This window comes from Lontra canadensis, unplaced genomic scaffold (genome assembly GCF_010015895.1).
Source record: "Lontra canadensis isolate GAN:19392208 unplaced genomic scaffold, GSC_riverotter_1.0 scaffold88, whole genome shotgun sequence".
Classification (NCBI taxonomy): domain Eukaryota; kingdom Metazoa; phylum Chordata; class Mammalia; order Carnivora; family Mustelidae; genus Lontra; species Lontra canadensis.
In genome coordinates, this window is record NW_022631082.1 from 7,391,863 (window position 1) to 7,407,955 (window position 16,093).

A 16,093-nucleotide genomic window follows, 5' to 3' on the forward strand; every position below is an offset into this window, starting at 1 on the left:
TGCCGCGGCGCCTGAGGGCCGAGGCGGAAGTGAGGCAGCCACACCGGGGGTCGAGGGCGCAGGGTCAGCGGTCGCGGGGAGCTCGCGAGGGGCGCGGGGCTCAGGAAGTGCGCGTGCGCGGCAATAGACCCCGGGGGAGGAGGCAGGGCAAGGCCAGGCGAGGTGGCCAGTGGCCTGGGCATCCATCCTGGAAGATGCACAAGAGGAAGGGACCCCCGGGACCCCCAGGCCGAGGTGCCGCCGCCGCCCGTCAGGTGAGTTTGTACCCCACGGCCTCGCCTAGGGAACCCTACTCAGCCCTATCACAGGTTCAGGGGAGGGCCCCACCCCCCCGGGAAACCCGATCACCACCCGCAGGTAAGCCCCGGTCCCCGCCCTCCAGATGAGGTTGTGACCCCAGAGTGCGGCCTCCTGGCCCCGGCTCCCCAGCTTCTCAGCTCTTGGCGCCCCGCCCTGGGCTCAGAGCCACCTGTTGCCGCAGCCTCTCCAGTTTGGGAGGGGAAGGCCTCGGACCTGGGATAAGGATAGTTCCTGCACTCCTGGCCCCAACACGCACGGAACCTCCCATCGGCCAGGCCAGATCAGACTCATTTTATCCCCACTGTACAGATGAGGACACTGAGGCCCAGAGAGGTGAAGACAGCTTCCCAAGGTCATAGGGATTAACAGCTTGGCCAGAGCTAAGTGCAAATCCAGAGCTGCTGCCATGAGCGCATGGGACTATGTCTGGCTCTCCTTTCCCTCCTCCATCTCCTCTGCCTCAGGCACCTGGACAGTTTGTTTTTTCTCAGCTTTGATGGAAGAAGCACAGGCCACAGCTTAGTGCCGGGGTATTAGAGTCTGGCCAGCCTGGAGTTCCCTGCTGGCCTTTGTACGTTGGACACTCGGCTTCACAGCTCTTATGCCTCAGATTCCTCATCTGTAAAATGGAGGCCCTAACAGTCCCTATGTCATAGGACAGGTGTGAAAATTCATTGAGATAGTTTATGGAAAGTGCTAGAACATAGCACTCAGTAAGTGTATCTTCGTTATTATTCTTAAAAGGAGCCATACGTAATTGCCCATTTTGACCCACAGAAAAGGCAATTTTGTATAGTTCAACATATTAACACATCATGATTGGTTATGAACCAGGGTGGGATAGCTTCCCTTGTCCCAGGTCCAATATCCAATGAAAACCCCACTCTCAACTTCTTTGGTGTTGTCCGGGCTTCTCTTTGCTCTTGCAGCCTTCCTGCATGGCCCCCTCTGCTGAGTATGCTGGAAGGAAAAGCCCAGGTGTGGAGAGTGGCTTTACTTTGGGCAGGGTGTGGGGCCTGCTTTTCCCACTGAACTTGGTCAGCAGCATATCATGGGCGTGGGCTCAGAGCAGGGAGCAGGGTCTCTGCCTGCCCTTTGCCCCGTACTGATCTGTGCAAGAGGGCCTGGCCCATCTTGGGACACCTGTTGCATTCTGAGCTTGTTCCGGCCTCCTGGCACTCCCCAGGGAAAATGACTTTCCCCAGGAGGTCTGGGTTTCCTTCCTCCTGAGCGAACTCTGGGTCCATTGTGGCTGCCTCCGAGGTCTGATTGGACCCTTGCTGTTCCCTCAGCTGGGCCTGCTGGTTGACCTCTCCCCAGACGGCCTGATGATCCCTGAGGATGGAGTTAATGATGAGGAACTGGAGGCCGAGTTCTTGGCCTTGGTTGGGGGCCAGCCCCAAGTCCTGGAGAAGCTCAAAGGCAAAGGTAAGACTCAACACACACCTGAACAGTTTTTGAGCTCCTGCTGTGGGCGGGGCTCAGTGCTGGACCCTGGGGAGAAGGAGGAAAGGAAACAGAGAAGGTCTTTGACCTCCTGGAACCCACAGCCTGGGTAAGGGGTGAAGTGATGAACTCTGGACCCAGGGTGAGGGTTCAAATCCCACCTCTGCCACTTACTGGCTCTGTGACTTAATAAGTCCTAACATCTCTGTGGGCCTCAGTTTCCCCATCTGTAAAATGGGAATAATGACTGCACTTAATCACGGGAGTTACTCTTCTAGTGTTTATAAAGCACTTCACAGAGGGTCTAGCATTTCCTCCAGCTTGCTGTCCCATGATCAGGGCTGGGATGAGGGAAGCACAGAGCGGTGGGAGAGACCTGTGAGCTGGGTCCAGATGCCTGCAAGAAGCACCCACAGTAAGGAGGGCCAGGTGAAGAGCTGGGAAGCGCTTTTGGGAGAGGCCACAGCCCCTGCAAAAGCCCCCTAGGGGAGGTGGCAGAGGGCAGCAACTCTGTAGTGGACAGAGGGGCTGGATCTCCGAGGGCAAACGGAACCTTGATACTTTACCAGTAATTCAGTCAGTCCTCATTATTGATGGATTCCATATTTGTGAATTTTCCCTATGGGCTCAACTTTATTTGTAACACCCAAATCAATGCTTGCGGAGCTTTTGCACTTACTGGCAGGCTGGGCTGAGCTGCCGGAAGTTGGAGTCGCTCAGCACAGATGCTCCCAGCTGAGGCAGAGCACGGTGACACTTCATTCTGCCTTGTCCCTGGGTGGGCTGTGAACAAGGCTCCTTTCCACAGTCTGTGTCAGACTGCTTTTTTTTTTTTTCCTCATTGTGGTGCTTTTTGTTGGTGGTTTTGCTCTTCAAAGTGGCTCCCGAGTGTAGGGCTTAGTGCTGTCTCATGTCTCTAAGAGCAAGAAGGCTGTGAAGTGTCTTTTGGAGGAAAGATGTAGCAGATGAGCTTTATTCAGACGTGAGTTACAGGGCCGCTGTTGGCCTTGAGTTCAATGTTCACAAATCAACAACCTATTTTTAAAGAGGTATCATTCGATAGAAACACACATCAAGTGAGGTTACGTATTGACTGGTTGACAAAAATGTGCCCAGAGGCTCATGGGACCTGAAACTTCTATCTCCTTTAAGGGGCAGTGGTCCAGTGTTCGAGGAGTGGGCGTTTACGGCAGTTTCATAGAACGTAACTAAGGCAGTTAATGAGAATAACTCAAGTAACAAAATGCTGACCACATGCTGCTCTGGAGTTTCCTCCATCTTTACTTCCCACCAACCACTTGTGAGGGAGAAACTCTAATCATCATCCAATAGATGGGAAGACTGAGTCCCAGGCAGGGCAAGTGACTTGCCCAGGGCTCCAGAGCGAGAGAGCTGTGGAGCCAGGGTGCCAAGGTGGGCTTGATCAGGAAGAGACGAGACGAGACGAGACGTGGCGGGCTGGCTTTGCGGGGATCGGGATCGTAGCTGGTGGTCCTGAGGACTGTGGTGGGGTGCCCGTGGGAGGGCTGGGAGGAGGACATGCTGCCCTGTTCTTTGGGGCCATGGGTCACTGGGATGGGAGGCTGGGGACTCTTGAAGGATCCCAGTCCAGCTGGGGCCTCTCCCTGCCGCCAGGTCCCCTGCCCATGGAGGCCATTGAGAAGATGGCCAGCCTGTGCATGAGAGACCCGGATGAGGGTGAGGATGAGGGTACAGACGAGGAGGATGTGGAGGCTGACAATGACCTGCTGGTGAGCACCCCGGGGCAAGGCAGGGGGCCTCCCATGCTGTCATTGCGCCATCCAGCGGGCCCTCAAGCTCAGCCCGTGGCCGTGTGCCCCTGCAGGCAGAGCTAAACGAGGTCCTTGGGGAGGAGCAGAAGACTGTGGAGTCCCACCCTCCTGCCACTCAGGTACAGCCCAGCTGCCTGCTCCCCATTGCCCAGAGTTCGAGGCCTTTCCTGGCCCCTCAGCCATGTTACCTTGGGCATGTGACATGACACCTCTGAGACCCAGTTCTCAGCACCAGGAATGGGGATAATGGTTTCCTGGTTGTGGGGGGCAGTTGGGGACAGCTGGGCCAGGGGCAATATGCCTGGTGTGTGTGGAGACACTTGACAAGGGAACTCTTGGGGAGAACTCAGGTGGGGTCGCCACCCAGACCATGCCCCGGTCCCTCCTGCAGCCAAAGGCCACAGCCCCCAGCCCAGGGGTGGAGGCCACCTTGCAGGAAAGGTTGGCCCTCTACCAGACAGCGATCGAAAGCGCTAGGAGAGCTGGAGATGGTGCCAAGATGCGGCGCTACGACCGGGGGCTTAAGGTGAGCCGGCAGGTGACAGGAGGGTGCTGGCACCCTACCACTGCCCATTGCCGCCAGCTCCAGGCTCCTCTAAAACCTGCTTTCACACCTTATCTCAGACACTTGAAAACCTGCTGGCCTCAGTCCGGAAGGGTAACACCATCGATGAAGGGGACATCCCGCCACCTGTGGCAGTGGGGAAGGGCCCGGCAGCCATGCCCTGCCACACTCCGACACCCACCCAGCCGTCATCTGCAAACCAGCCAGTGCCAGAGCCCAGGGTCACAGTAGAAGGCCTTCCTGCCACTGCTTCCACCACATCCATTGGCTTGACTAAGCCCCAGCTTCCTCCAGGTAGGCCAAGGGTGGGGCTGGGCTGACCTGAGATTTGTGGGGGTGGTATTCAGCAGTTGGCCATTTTGTGGGTGTGCTGAGTCAGTCATTCATTAAATATTCTTTCATTCATTCATTCATTGGGCATGTGCAAGCAGGGGGAGGGGCAGAGGGAGAGAGAAAATCCCAGCTCTGTGCTGAGCTTCTAGCCCAGCGCCGGGCTTAGTCCCACAGCCCAGAGATCATGACCTGAGCTGAAATCAGGAGTCAAAGGCTTAACCAACCGAGCCAGCCAGGCACACTGATTGTTAGATATTCTGAACACCCCTCCCCTTCCTAGGTCCTCATGCCTCTGGATTTCACCAATACCTTTTTTCTGTGTGTGGAGATATAATAGGTATAACATAACATTGGCCGTTGTAACCATTTTTCAGTGTGCAATTAATTGAGTGGCATGTGGCACACTCGCACAGCGTGGTGCCACCACCACTCTGTCTTTTTCCAAAGAATTTTTGTCACTGCAAACAAGAACTCTGTCCCCATGAAACACTATCTCCCCATTCTCCCTCCCCCAGCCCCTGGCTCTCCCCATCTGCTCTCTGTGGATTTGCCTCTCCCAGCTTTTTCGTGTAAGCAGAACCACATGCTCGTTGTCCTTTTGGGTCCAGCTTCTTTCACTTCGTGTAATGTGGCGGCAGGCATCAGAGCTCTGCTCTTTTGGAGGGCTACTGTTCTCACACAGAGAGTTGTAAGTGGATAATTTCCGAGCCCTCAGCTTGTCTGTCTTCTCTCCTAAAACTCACCTGCTGGAGGTTTTCCAACCTTCCAAGAGGTTTTCCTTCTCTGATTGCCCTCCTCCCACTAAGGGAAAGGAGTGCCCGCCCCGGTGCCTTCTAGAATATCAACGCAGGCTCTGCCCCAGAGGCAGACACTCCCCAAATGAACCAAGGAGACACTTAAAACTGGGCTGGCCTGGTTGACAAAGTAAACAGCAGGTCTAAATCTTTCCACAGCCAGACTAGTTTCTAAGCTGTTGTTCTGGCAAAGGTCAAGGAGGATTGTTGGACATTATCACCTGAACTTCGCCGCTGAAATCACCAAAACATTTTTCACGATGGGGTTTAGGCACATGGCTTGGCAGGGGTTCAGGGGATCCCCCGGCAGGGTGATGACAAGACTCCGGCTCTTGCCATCTGTTTGTTGGTGTGAAGCAGGTTTCTTTATGCGTTAAAAAAAGAAAACAGGGAAGTTGGGAAAGAGTAAACCAGGAAACAGTTCATCAGTAGAGGGTGGGCCCAGCCCGACTGTGCCAGGCAAGAGGTACCTTGCTCACAAAATTTTACTCTTGGCATATAATCCAGAAGCTTGACATACTTAGGCTTTGCTTTCTTGCATGCTAATAACAGTGATTGAACCCGGAAGAACGTTTTCTTAACTCAGAGACTTGCAGTGATGTGTTGTAAAACCAGGCAAACGTCAAGGTATTTTTGCTTCAACCTACGGACAGCTTTTCCAGCAACTACACCTAAACTGAAAGCTGTAGGTGCGGTTGTTTGTCTGAGAAGGTACAACGCATGCCGCTTTCCAGGCTTTTCTAGGATTTGTGGACCCTGGGTGGTGTATCTATTACACTTTGTCTTTTTTATACCAAAAGTTGCATGGATTACTTTCAGTTTAGAGATACTTCCCCTGAAAACCTACTGAACTGTGTTATTTGATCACATTGAAAAGAAGCTTAACTCTTTGTTTCCTTGCTTGGCCAATGCACTGCGGGGATGGATTTTGGCTGAACAAGTATATGATAGGGCGGTCAAGAAAAGGCTTCCAAATACCCACATTTACAAATAACCCTTGAACAACACAGCTTTGAACTGAGCGGGTCACTATTTCTTTGATTAACACAGTACGACACTGTATTTCTCTTCCTTGTGGATTTCCTAGTCTCGTTTTCTTTAGCTTACTTTTTTATAAGAACGTGGTATATAATGCACATAACATACTAAAGGTGTAGATCGACTGCTTTTATTATGGGTAATGTTTCCGGTCAACAGTAAGCTCTCATGGTGAAGTTTTGGGGGAGTCAAAGGAGATTTTCAGCTGTGTGGCAGGAGGGTGTTGGCACTCTTAACCCCCACATTGTTCAAGGGTCCACTGAATGCCACTGAACTGTATACTTAGAAAGGGTTAAGATGCTGAATTTCGGGGGCACCTGGGTGGCTCAGTCAGTTAACATCTGCCTTCAGCTAAAGTCATGATCTCAGGGTCCTGGGATCGAGCCCCATATCTGGCTCTCTGCTCAGCGGGGAGCCTGCCTCTCCCTCTGCCTGCTGTTCCCCCTGTTCGTGCTCTCTCTGTGTGTCAAATACATAAATAAAATCTTAAAGAAAGAAAAAGGTGGTGAATTTCATGTGTATTTTGCCACAATTTAAAAAAATAAATTAAGGCAGAGGCTTTAATCCCCTGAGCTACCCAGGCACCCCAGACAAAAACTTTTAGATGCCAACTTAAAAATTCCTGAGGGTACAGAAGTTTTCCAAAATTCTCTGAAGGCCACCAGTCCTGGGCCTGGGTGCCTGCCTTCAGGCTGTGACCTCAGGGAGGCGACATCCCCTCTGAGCCTTGTTCTCACATCCTTAAAATGGACCTCAAGAACAGTCTTTGTTGTGAGGATTAACTAGAACTGGTTCAGGTGTGCCTGGATGGCTTATTCGGTTGAGCATCCGGCTCTTGGTTTCAGCTCAGGCCATGATCTCAGGGTCATGAGATCAAGCCCCACAGGGGACTCTGCACTCCGCATGGAGTCTGCTTGTCCTTCTCCCTCCCCCTCTGGCCCTCTCCCCTCTCTCTTCCTAAAATACATAAAATCTTTAAAAAAAAGAAGAAGAAGAAGAAGAAGAAGAGAGGTGCCTGGGTGGCTCACTGTGTTAAAGCCTCTGCCTTCGGCTCAGGTCATAATCCCAGGGTCTTGGGATCAAGCCCCACATTGGGCTCTCTGCTTAGCAGGGAGCCTGCTTCCTCCTCTCTCTCTCTCTCAATCTGCCTGCCTTTCTGCCTACTTGTGATCTCTGTCTGTCAAATAAATAAATAAAATCTTAAAAAAAAAGAGAGAGAGAGAAAGAAATGATTCATACGCTGTCCCCCCTTCCAGGTCCCTGCAGCCCCGGCCCCCTGGCCCAGTTACAGAGCCGCCAGCGGGAATATAAGTTGGCTGCTCTCCATGCCAAGCAGCAGGGAGATACTGTCACTGCTGCCCGGCACTTCCGTGTGGCTAAGGTGCGTCCAGGCAGGCGGACGGGGTCAGAGGGAGAAGACAGGATGCTCTCGACTTTGCATGGCTGCAAAGAACAGGAGCTCTGTGTCGCATAGGCCCAAATTTGGGTCCTTGGCTGCCGGTCACTCTGGAGCTGTAGTTTGCTATACCTCTTAAAGCCCCAGTTTACCCTGTCTATGAAATGGGCCTAAACATGGGAAGGGGCTTAAACAAGATGGTGCAGAGGAATGGATAGAGCTAGGAGTCCTCAGTCAAACGGTGAGGCCCAGAGGCTCCCCACAGGGTCCTGGCCCCCCAGCTGCAGCTTCCTGCCCTGATCTCCTTTTCTCTCTCAGAGCTTCGATGCCGTCTTGGAGGCCCTGAGCCGGGGGGAGCCTGTGGACCTGTCCCGCCTGCCACCTCCCCCTGGTGAGAACCCTACCCTGCTCACCCTTCAGGACCTGATGCTGCCACCATCACCGGTCACCTGGGAACCCCCTCAGGCCACACCAGCCTGGGGGTAGGGGGTGCCCAAGCAAGCCCCTCATTGGACTGGACCTCTCTGCCCTCAGACCAGCTGCCCCCAGACCCACCATCACCACCACCACAGCCTCCAACTCCCACCACGGTGCCCTCCACGCCAGGTAGGCTCCTGGGAACCCTGTGTGGTGGGCAGGCCAGGGCAAGACAGTCTCCCTCCTTCCCAAGACTCTGAACCCTGCCCCTCTGCCTCCCGCCACCCCCGTCTGCCCCAGAGGTTCCCCCACCTCCGCGGACTCTCCTGGAGGCCCTGGAGCAGCGGATGGAGCGATACCAAGTGGCTGCAGCCCAGGCCAAGGCCAAAGGGGACCAGCGGAAGGCTCGCATGCATGAGCGCATCGTCAAGGTGTGTGGGGGCCTGGTGGGCAGGTAGGCAGCCCCCGGAGACCTGGCCAGGTGGCCCTCATACCGTGTCTGTTGCAGCAATACCAAGACGCTATCCGAGCCCACAAGGCTGGCCGGGCTGTAGATGTGGCTGAGCTGCCGGTGCCCCCAGGTAGGTGCTGCCCCTCCCCCTAGCTCTCTGGTCTCTGAGGCTTTGCAGCTTCTGTTCCTTCCGATGGTACCTTCCAGGGAGCACTCTGCTACGCATTCAGGAATTCTTGTTAGACAGTTGGTAGCTTAAAGTTGGGTCCCAATAAGAGTGTTTATGCCATGGAAATGGGCAGACACTAAAAACCAGGGGCGTTTATTTGGAGAACCGTTCATCAGCCTGCCACCATCTGATCCCTCCATTTCTTCTTTGTTCAACTCACTCTCTCCTAGTCATCAACTGTCAGCTTTACACATACCTACTCAGGCTCCCATCAGCCTCCCAGTGGGTTGGGGGTCTCCTCTGGGTTCTCAGAGCTGCCTGTGTGTCCCCCATGGGAGCAGTTTTCGCTCAGCACCTCGGTGCCCTGGGAATCCCTCCAGGCCTGTGATCACTTCTTGTGCCCAGTAACCCACCTCATCTGGTGCTTGCTTTTTGGAGTCTGGTCGAGGCCCAGGGTCAGGTGAGAGGCACCAAGAGGCAGGAGGGAGATTGGAATGGTCTGGTGTTTCCACAGAACCAGCAGGAGCTCCTTCCTGCATTCAGAGTATATCCAAAGCCCTGAAGCTCCTTAGGAGGGGAAGGAACTCAGGTCTCCCCCAGAGTGGCATGGGTCTCTCCCTCCTGACTGGGCCCTGATTGGCCGCCCAGGCTTTCCCCCCATCCAGGGCCTGGAGGCCACTGAGCCCACCCAGCAGAGCCTGGTTGGGGTCCTGGAAACTGCCATGAAGCTGGCCAACCAGGATGAAGGCCCCGAGGATGAAGAGGATAAAGAACCCAGGAAGGTGTGTGTGAGCGGCTGGGGTCTTGGGGTGAGGCAGTAGGGTGGCAGCAAAGCAAAATCCTGACATTGGGGAAGAACGGCCTTGTCCTCGCCCTGCTTCTTCCCAGCTTTGAGGCCCTGGCAAGTCATTTTGCTCTCTGATCCTGTCTCGTCATCTGTAAAGTAGGCGTGGTGACAGTCTCTGTCTCCCAGTCCTGTTGCAAAGATTCAGTGAGAAGGGGACCATAGGTTGTGTTCAGTGCTGAGGAAACAGAAACTAAGACAGCCCCTGTTGTCAGCATCAGGCCCTGACCCTTTGGGGAGTGGAAGGACCGCAGGCACTGGGAGAGCCCTGACTTCCTCTCCATCCCTCAGCAGCCCACCAGCCCTCCGGCCCCCGCAGCCCAGCCCAAGGCCCCACCCTCAAGGGCAACCCCGTCAGGCTCCACCCCAGCAGCCAAAACAGCCCCCAAGGGCACATCCACCAGAGGTAGGTCTGTCCTCCCCTCCCTGGCTGCCCATTGCCTGGCCATGGGCTGGGCAGTAGCCACTGACACCCCCATACCCACAGCCCAGCAGCAGCTGGCCTTCCTGGAGGGCCGCAAGAAGCAGCTCCTGCAGGCCGCGCTGCGAGCCAAGCAGAAGAATGACGTGGAGGGGGCCAAAATGCACCTGCGCCAGGCCAAGGGGCTGGAGCCCATGCTGGAGGCCTCACGCAATGGGCTGCCTGTGGACATCGCCAAGGTGAACTCTCTAGACCTGCTGGAGGGGCTCTGGCCACTTAGCCATGTGACTGGGAGTAATATTAGGGCCCAGGTGAAGCTGCTATAACAAATAGGTCCCCCAAAGATGGTGGCGGAAAGAAGACAGACATATTTCTTGCATGTACCGCTCGGGGCAGCCTGGGCTCTGAAAGACAAAGCCCTCCAGGGCCCAGGTTCCTTCTGTCTTGTTGCTCTGCTGCACCCTAGGGGGTCACCTCTGTCTACATGGTGAGAGTGGGTTGATGCCCTGTCTGCATTCGGTCTGTGGGAAGCAGTGAGAAAAAGAAAGGGCAAGGCAAGCAGTTTCCTTTAAAGAAGTGACATGGTGTACTATCATTTCTGCTCACCTTGCACTGGCAGAGCTGAATCATATGGCTGTACCTAGTTGCAAGGGATGCTGGGACATGTAGTCTCTTGGCTGTGTGCCTAGCCAGAACACCGTTACTAGGGGAGACGGTAAGGATCACATCTGGGGGAGACAGTTGACAGATGCTGCCACTTTGGGAGGGACCATCCACTTTTCTCTTTGCACCACTTTTCACCTTCGGGAAGAAGAAAAGACCAGGGCGGAGCAAAACAGTGGTCCAGGAAGGCCTTTCCAAGCAGGGTTGACATTTCCATGGGTGGGCCGGTTTGTTGCTAACCAACAGGCCCTTCCCCACGAGCCTTGTCTTCCCCAGGTGCCACCCGCCCCTGTCAACAAGGACGACTTCTCTCTGGTCCAGCGGCCTGGCCCAGGCCTGTCTCAGGAGTCTGCCCGCCGCTACGGCGAACTCACCAAGCTCATAAGGCAGCAGCACGAGGTGAGGCGGGCCCTTGGCCCAGCTCAGCAGGCCTCACTCAGGGTCATGGCCCCCAACCCTCCCCTTACTGTCTCCTCCTCTTCAGATGTGCCTCAACCACTCTAACCAGTTCACCCACCTGGGCAACATCGCCGAAACCAGCAAGTAAGTGCCCCTGTCCCCACCTCTGCCACACATTTGCATCCCCAGCCCACCCTTGGGACTAGGGACCTGAACAGGGCTCTCTTGGTGGCAGATTTGAGAAACTGGCAGAGGACTGTAAACGGAGCATGGAGATTCTGAAGCAGGCATTCGCCCGGGGTCTCCCCACACCCACTGCCCGCTTTGAGCAGAGAACCTTCAGCGTCATCAAGTAAGGCCCTGATGCCCCTTGGCCCAGATATCCCTTTGGAGAGGGGTTTGCCCTCCCCAGAAGCCAGCAGAAGGCTTGCCTCTGGGGGAGGGTTTGATTGGGTGGTGAAAGCATGGTATATGCAAGGGTCCTGAGGCAGCTATGAGGTGCAAGTGAAGGATGGTGATGGGATGTTGACAGTGACACATTGGGAACTGGGGGAGATCTAGTGAGTGCAGACATGGGCCTTGTTCCAAGGCCTGGGCGAGCCCTCGAGGTGATTATTGGTCCTGCTCCTTTCAAGCCTTCCCACACCCTGGGGATTGGGGTCATTTTTCCCATTTATAGATGAGGTTAGGTGCAGCCACTGCAGTAATGTAAGACAAGTCACACCCCTCACCCTGGCTCCCCATCAACTCATCTCCATCCACTGTCCCCATTTTGCTTGCCTTCTGCCACACAGGCCTCTTTTTGGTCCCTCAGATGGAACAACCCTATTCCTACTCAGGGCCTTTGCACTGGCTGTTTCCTCTGCCTAGACCCTCTTCCCTGGATCTCCATGTAGCGGTACCTCCCCGGCATCCAGAATCACCTGTGATGTCACCTCCCTCAAGAGGCCCTCCTTGACTGCTCTGTGTATGGCAGCCCCTCCCGAGTGCACTCCACCTTCTCCCCTATTTTAATTCTCTGCAGGGTTGCTGTTTCTCTATTTATGTATTCATTGGTCCTCTGTTCACTGAGCTAGCTTGGGCTCCATGAGCACAGGGATGGGGTCTGTCTCACTTTCTGCCATATCCCCAGCAGTGAGGACACTGGCAGACACATAGTAGGGGCTCCAGAAACATTGCTAAAGGAAGGGAAGGTCCCCCCAGCAGCTAGGGCACTCACTGGCTGGTACATGGTAGATGCTCAAGAAATGTCAGGTGAAGTGAATCAAGACCACTGCACGGCAGCTGGGGCACTGGATGATGAATATCAGGGACCCCAGAAATGTTAAATGAAGGGAAGCTCCCCCGACAGTGAGGCCACGAGCTGGCACAAAGTGGATCCCAGATGGATCCATGCAGACTGAAGAAAGGTCTCAAACATAAGTCATTGGCCGAATGGGACAAAGAACTCCAGTCTGTCTGATTTTAAAACAGAAGCCCACAAAGGCCAGCAGGGGTTGTTCTCTGGCCCTGCCAAGGGAAGAGAAGGTGGGCGGGCAGTGGGGCTGAGGTGCTTCTGTCTCTCCACCTGCCCTCCCGGAAGGATCTTCCCTGACCTCAGCAGCAACGACATGCTCCTGTTCATCGTGAAGGGGATCAACTTGCCCACACCCCCAGGTGAGGGGCGGCAGGCTGGGCTCAGGGCTGTGGGACTGCCCCTCTGCCCAGTTCTGACCCTTGTCTGCCCACAGGACTATCTCCCAGCGACCTGGATGTCTTTGTTCGGTTTGACTTCCCCTATCCCAATGTGGTACGTGGAGAGCCCAGGAGGAACGGACTCAAGCCTCATCGGGCTAGGAATGGGTGGGCAGGGATCTGGGGGAGGCCCCAGCCTCCCTAAGCTTTCCTGCCTCCTATTTGGCTGCAGGAAGAAGCTCAGAAAGACAAGACCAGTGTGATTAAGAACACGGACTCCCCTGGTGAGCTGAGCGGAGGCTGAGCGGAGGCGGGAGGCACCCCAGCCCCATGCCATGAGAACATGAGACCATAGCCTGACCCCTCCCTCTCTCTTCTTCGCCCACCCCGTCCTCAACCCCTGAGTAGAGTTCAAAGAGCAGTTCAAGCTCTGCATCAGTCGCAGCCACCGTGGCTTCCGAAGGGCCATCCAAACCAAAGGCATCAAATTCGAAGTGGTCCACAAGGGGTGAGCTGGGGGTGCAGGTGCTGGGTGCACTCGGGGGGTTGGGGGAGCCGCCCTGGGCCAACAGTCCTGTCCCCGTCACACATGCAGGGGGCTGTTCAAGACTGACCGGGTGCTGGGCACGGCCCAGCTCAAGTTGGATGCCCTGGAGACCGCATGCGAGGTCCGGGAGATCCTGGAGGTGAGACGTGGACATATGTTTGCAGGCTCTGGTGTGGCTCTGTTACGTTTAACATGACTCAGATTCCTCCTGGAGGCCCAGAACCTCCCAAGGGTCCCCTCTGGTGACCCGCTTCTCCCCCGGCAGTGCGGGGGAGGGGGGCGGGCAGTTCCCAGACCTCCCTACTACCCAGCTGTAAATATTCCCAGCACCCTGCTCCATTTTGACCAGTTCGTATCTCAGCATACCCAGGGGCTCATATTTTAGAAATCATGCTGGTCCCCCCTGATCCCAACCCTGGGCCTCCAGCCACTGCCTACTTCTTAGGAGTTTCCCCTCATTTCCACGCAGGTCCTGGATGGTCGCAGGCCCACGGGGGGGCGGTTGGAGGTGATGGTTCGAATTCGGGAGCCACTGACGGCCCAGCAGTTGGAGACCACAACTGAGAGGTGGCTGGTCGTCGACCCCGTGCCAGCAGCTGTGCCCACAGTGAGACTCCTGCCCATCAGCAACCCCAGGGAGGGAGGCTTGTTTCAAGAGGACAGGGCCAACAATCACAACACTGGTTCTGTCCACTGAAGCAGGTTGCTGGGCCCAAAGGCAAGGCCCCTCCCGTGCCTGCCCCTGCGAGGGAACCAGGGAACAGGTAGGTGGCTGGGTCAAGCCATCCAGGAGAGAAGCCCCTTCTTCCCATCTTAGCCCCTCCTGATCAATTTCCCACTGGGCACAAATTGTAGTATGTCTCTCCTGTGTTCCAAAACGTGTCCTGCCCCACTCTCCTGCCCGGCTCTGACTCCTTTGGCTCCCAACTTGACTATGGCCTCCTCTAGGAAGCCTTCCCTGATCACCCAGCATTGCAGTCGCCTGAGTGAACAGCCATCATCCCCACTAGGCTGCGGGCTTAGCAACAGCAGGGTGGGCCTGGCTTGTCTCCTGCTGTTCTCCAGTGCCCAGTGTGTCTGACAAATTCATGGGGTCAGGGCTGGGGGGTTCCTTGCTGCACCTCACCCTTCCCCAACTCCATAGAACCGCACGGCCCCTGCATAGCCTCAGCGTGCTGGCCTTTGACCAAGAGCGTCTGGAGCGGAAGGTGGGTGCCTGCTGCGGTGGGGCAGGATTGGGGGTTCGGTAGGCCCTCAGGGTGGGGCCATCACAGTGCCCTGCTTTGCATCCCCCAGATCCTGGCCCTCAGGCAGGCGCGGCGGCCGGTGCCCCCGGAAGTAGCCCAGCAGTACCAGGACATCGTGCAACGCAGCCAGTGGCAGAGGGCACAGCTGGAGCAGGGGGGCCCAGGCTTCCGGAGGGGTAGGGTCTCAGGGACGGATGCATGGGGGAGGGCGGGGCAGCCATCCCCATCCTGACCCGGTTCTCCCCCACCCCTGCAGAGTATGCGGCCCAGCTAGAGCGTCAGCTGCAGTTCTACACAGAGGCCGCCCGGCGCCTGGGCAATGACGGCAGCAGGGTGAGCTGGGCGAGGGCCAGGCAGGTCTGGGGTGGGGGGGTGGCGGGAACAGGGTTGCTGGAGACGACAGTGGCCCACTGACCACCTCTTGGCCTCCAGGAGGCTGCAAAGGAGGCACTGTACAGGAGGAACCTCGTAGAGAGTGAGGTGAGTGGCCGGGGTGTGGAGGGTGGTGTGTGTGTGGCTGTGGCTGTGGCTGTGAGCAACCCCTGACCCCTGTGGCCTCTCCCGCAGCTGCAGCGGCTCCACAGGTGAGGGGCCAACCAGGCAGGCGGCCCCTGGAGAGTGGGGAGCAGGCCCAAGGCCCTGGGCCTGGGAAGAGCAGACAAAGCCACAGCCAAGGACCAGACAAGCAGACAATCAGCGGACAGTCAGCTCCAGATGGACACATTCCCCCACTGGGTTCCCCCAGCCAGGCCGCAGCTCCCTGGCAGGGGGCGCTGGGGACGGCACTGCCAGCCGGCTCATGCCTCTAACCCAGGCCCGGCTGGGTGGGTCCTGGACAGTCCTGTTTGCACAGCCTGGGGCGTCGGGCCCCTGGCCTGCCCCGGAGGTGGGGGGGGGGCAGCTAGGACCAAGCCCCGAGGGCCCCTGCAAGCACTTTACTTCCTGTCCCTCCCCAGCCTTAACCCTGAAGCCCACCCACACCCCAAAGAAGCCACTGAGGTCAGCCAGAGCCCAGCTGGCTCCCCAGGGCTGACACAGGGAATAAACAGCCAGGGCCACGCCTGGCTCACTCTGTCCTATCTTTGTTTCTTGCTCCCATCCTCTGTGACTAGCTGGGGCCCCCCCACAATCACCCCTGGGCTTGATGGCAATGTGTCTGCAAGAGGGGCAGGCTGTGGGGGGAGTGTGCCTGTGAAGGATGTGTCCACTTCACACACTTGGTACAGGGACACGTGAGGGCCTGTGGCCTTCCTCGAGGTGTCTGCCATGCCATGTGTTTCTGGAGCTGGTGGCCTTGGGCATGTCTGGGTTTACACATGTGGTCAGGCTTTACATGGTGGTTCCTGATGGCCCACATGTGGATCAGGGCTTTGAGAGCCATGCCTGCTGCTCACCGGCTATGGGACCAAGTTGCCTGACCCTCTCAGCCTCCCATGGCCTCCCCTTCCTCAGCTGTCCTGAAAGGTGAAGGACAGCTGGGGGGGTGGTGAGCTTTATTGTTAGGATTTATTGTTGCTGTCTCCACCTGCACGGGCAGTAGGGTATGTGTCCGGCAGGGTTGGCGTTGTCTGTGTGCTGGTGTGCGAGCTGCACGCT

The 16,093-nt window shown here is 56.4% G+C and overlaps 1 protein-coding gene across 4 annotated transcripts; it reads left to right on the top strand.

The window, feature by feature from the left end:
* The first annotated feature begins 147 nt into the window (after nucleotides 1-147).
* On the top strand, nucleotides 148-15,576 carry CC2D1A (coiled-coil and C2 domain containing 1A). Of its 4 annotated transcripts, none has more exons than XM_032835872.1 (29): nucleotides 148-254; nucleotides 1,593-1,728; nucleotides 3,382-3,497; nucleotides 3,593-3,658; nucleotides 3,931-4,065; nucleotides 4,164-4,398; nucleotides 7,526-7,650; nucleotides 7,984-8,056; nucleotides 8,200-8,271; nucleotides 8,383-8,513; nucleotides 8,591-8,663; nucleotides 9,351-9,484; nucleotides 9,838-9,952; nucleotides 10,034-10,206; nucleotides 10,907-11,029; nucleotides 11,115-11,173; nucleotides 11,265-11,381; nucleotides 12,612-12,685; nucleotides 12,760-12,818; nucleotides 12,936-12,987; nucleotides 13,112-13,211; nucleotides 13,299-13,389; nucleotides 13,720-13,857; nucleotides 13,950-14,014; nucleotides 14,395-14,458; nucleotides 14,547-14,673; nucleotides 14,754-14,830; nucleotides 14,930-14,977; nucleotides 15,065-15,576. In XM_032835872.1, the coding sequence occupies exons 1-29, from the start codon at nucleotides 195-197 to the stop codon at nucleotides 15,083-15,085; spliced, it is 2,859 nt and encodes a 952-aa protein (XP_032691763.1). In that variant the 5' UTR covers nucleotides 148-194; the 3' UTR covers nucleotides 15,086-15,576. The 4 variants fall into 4 exon arrangements, with proteins under 4 accessions (XP_032691763.1, XP_032691765.1, XP_032691764.1 ...); XM_032835874.1 differs by having other exon boundaries at nucleotides 13,953-14,014; XM_032835873.1 differs by having other exon boundaries at nucleotides 9,841-9,952.
* The last annotated feature ends 517 nt before the right edge of the window (nucleotides 15,577-16,093 follow it).

Excerpts from the sequence above, each read along its gene's own strand:
- CC2D1A (XM_032835872.1), top strand. The coding sequence starts at position 195 with ATGCACAAGAGGAAGGGACCCCCGGGACCCCCAGGCCGAGGTGCCGCC. Across the intron at positions 255-1,592 it reads GTGCCGCCGCCGCCCGTCAG|CTGGGCCTGCTGGTTGACCT; the intron begins GTGAGTTTGTAC and ends CTGTTCCCTCAG. Across the intron at positions 4,066-4,163 it reads GCTACGACCGGGGGCTTAAG|ACACTTGAAAACCTGCTGGC; the intron begins GTGAGCCGGCAG and ends ACCTTATCTCAG.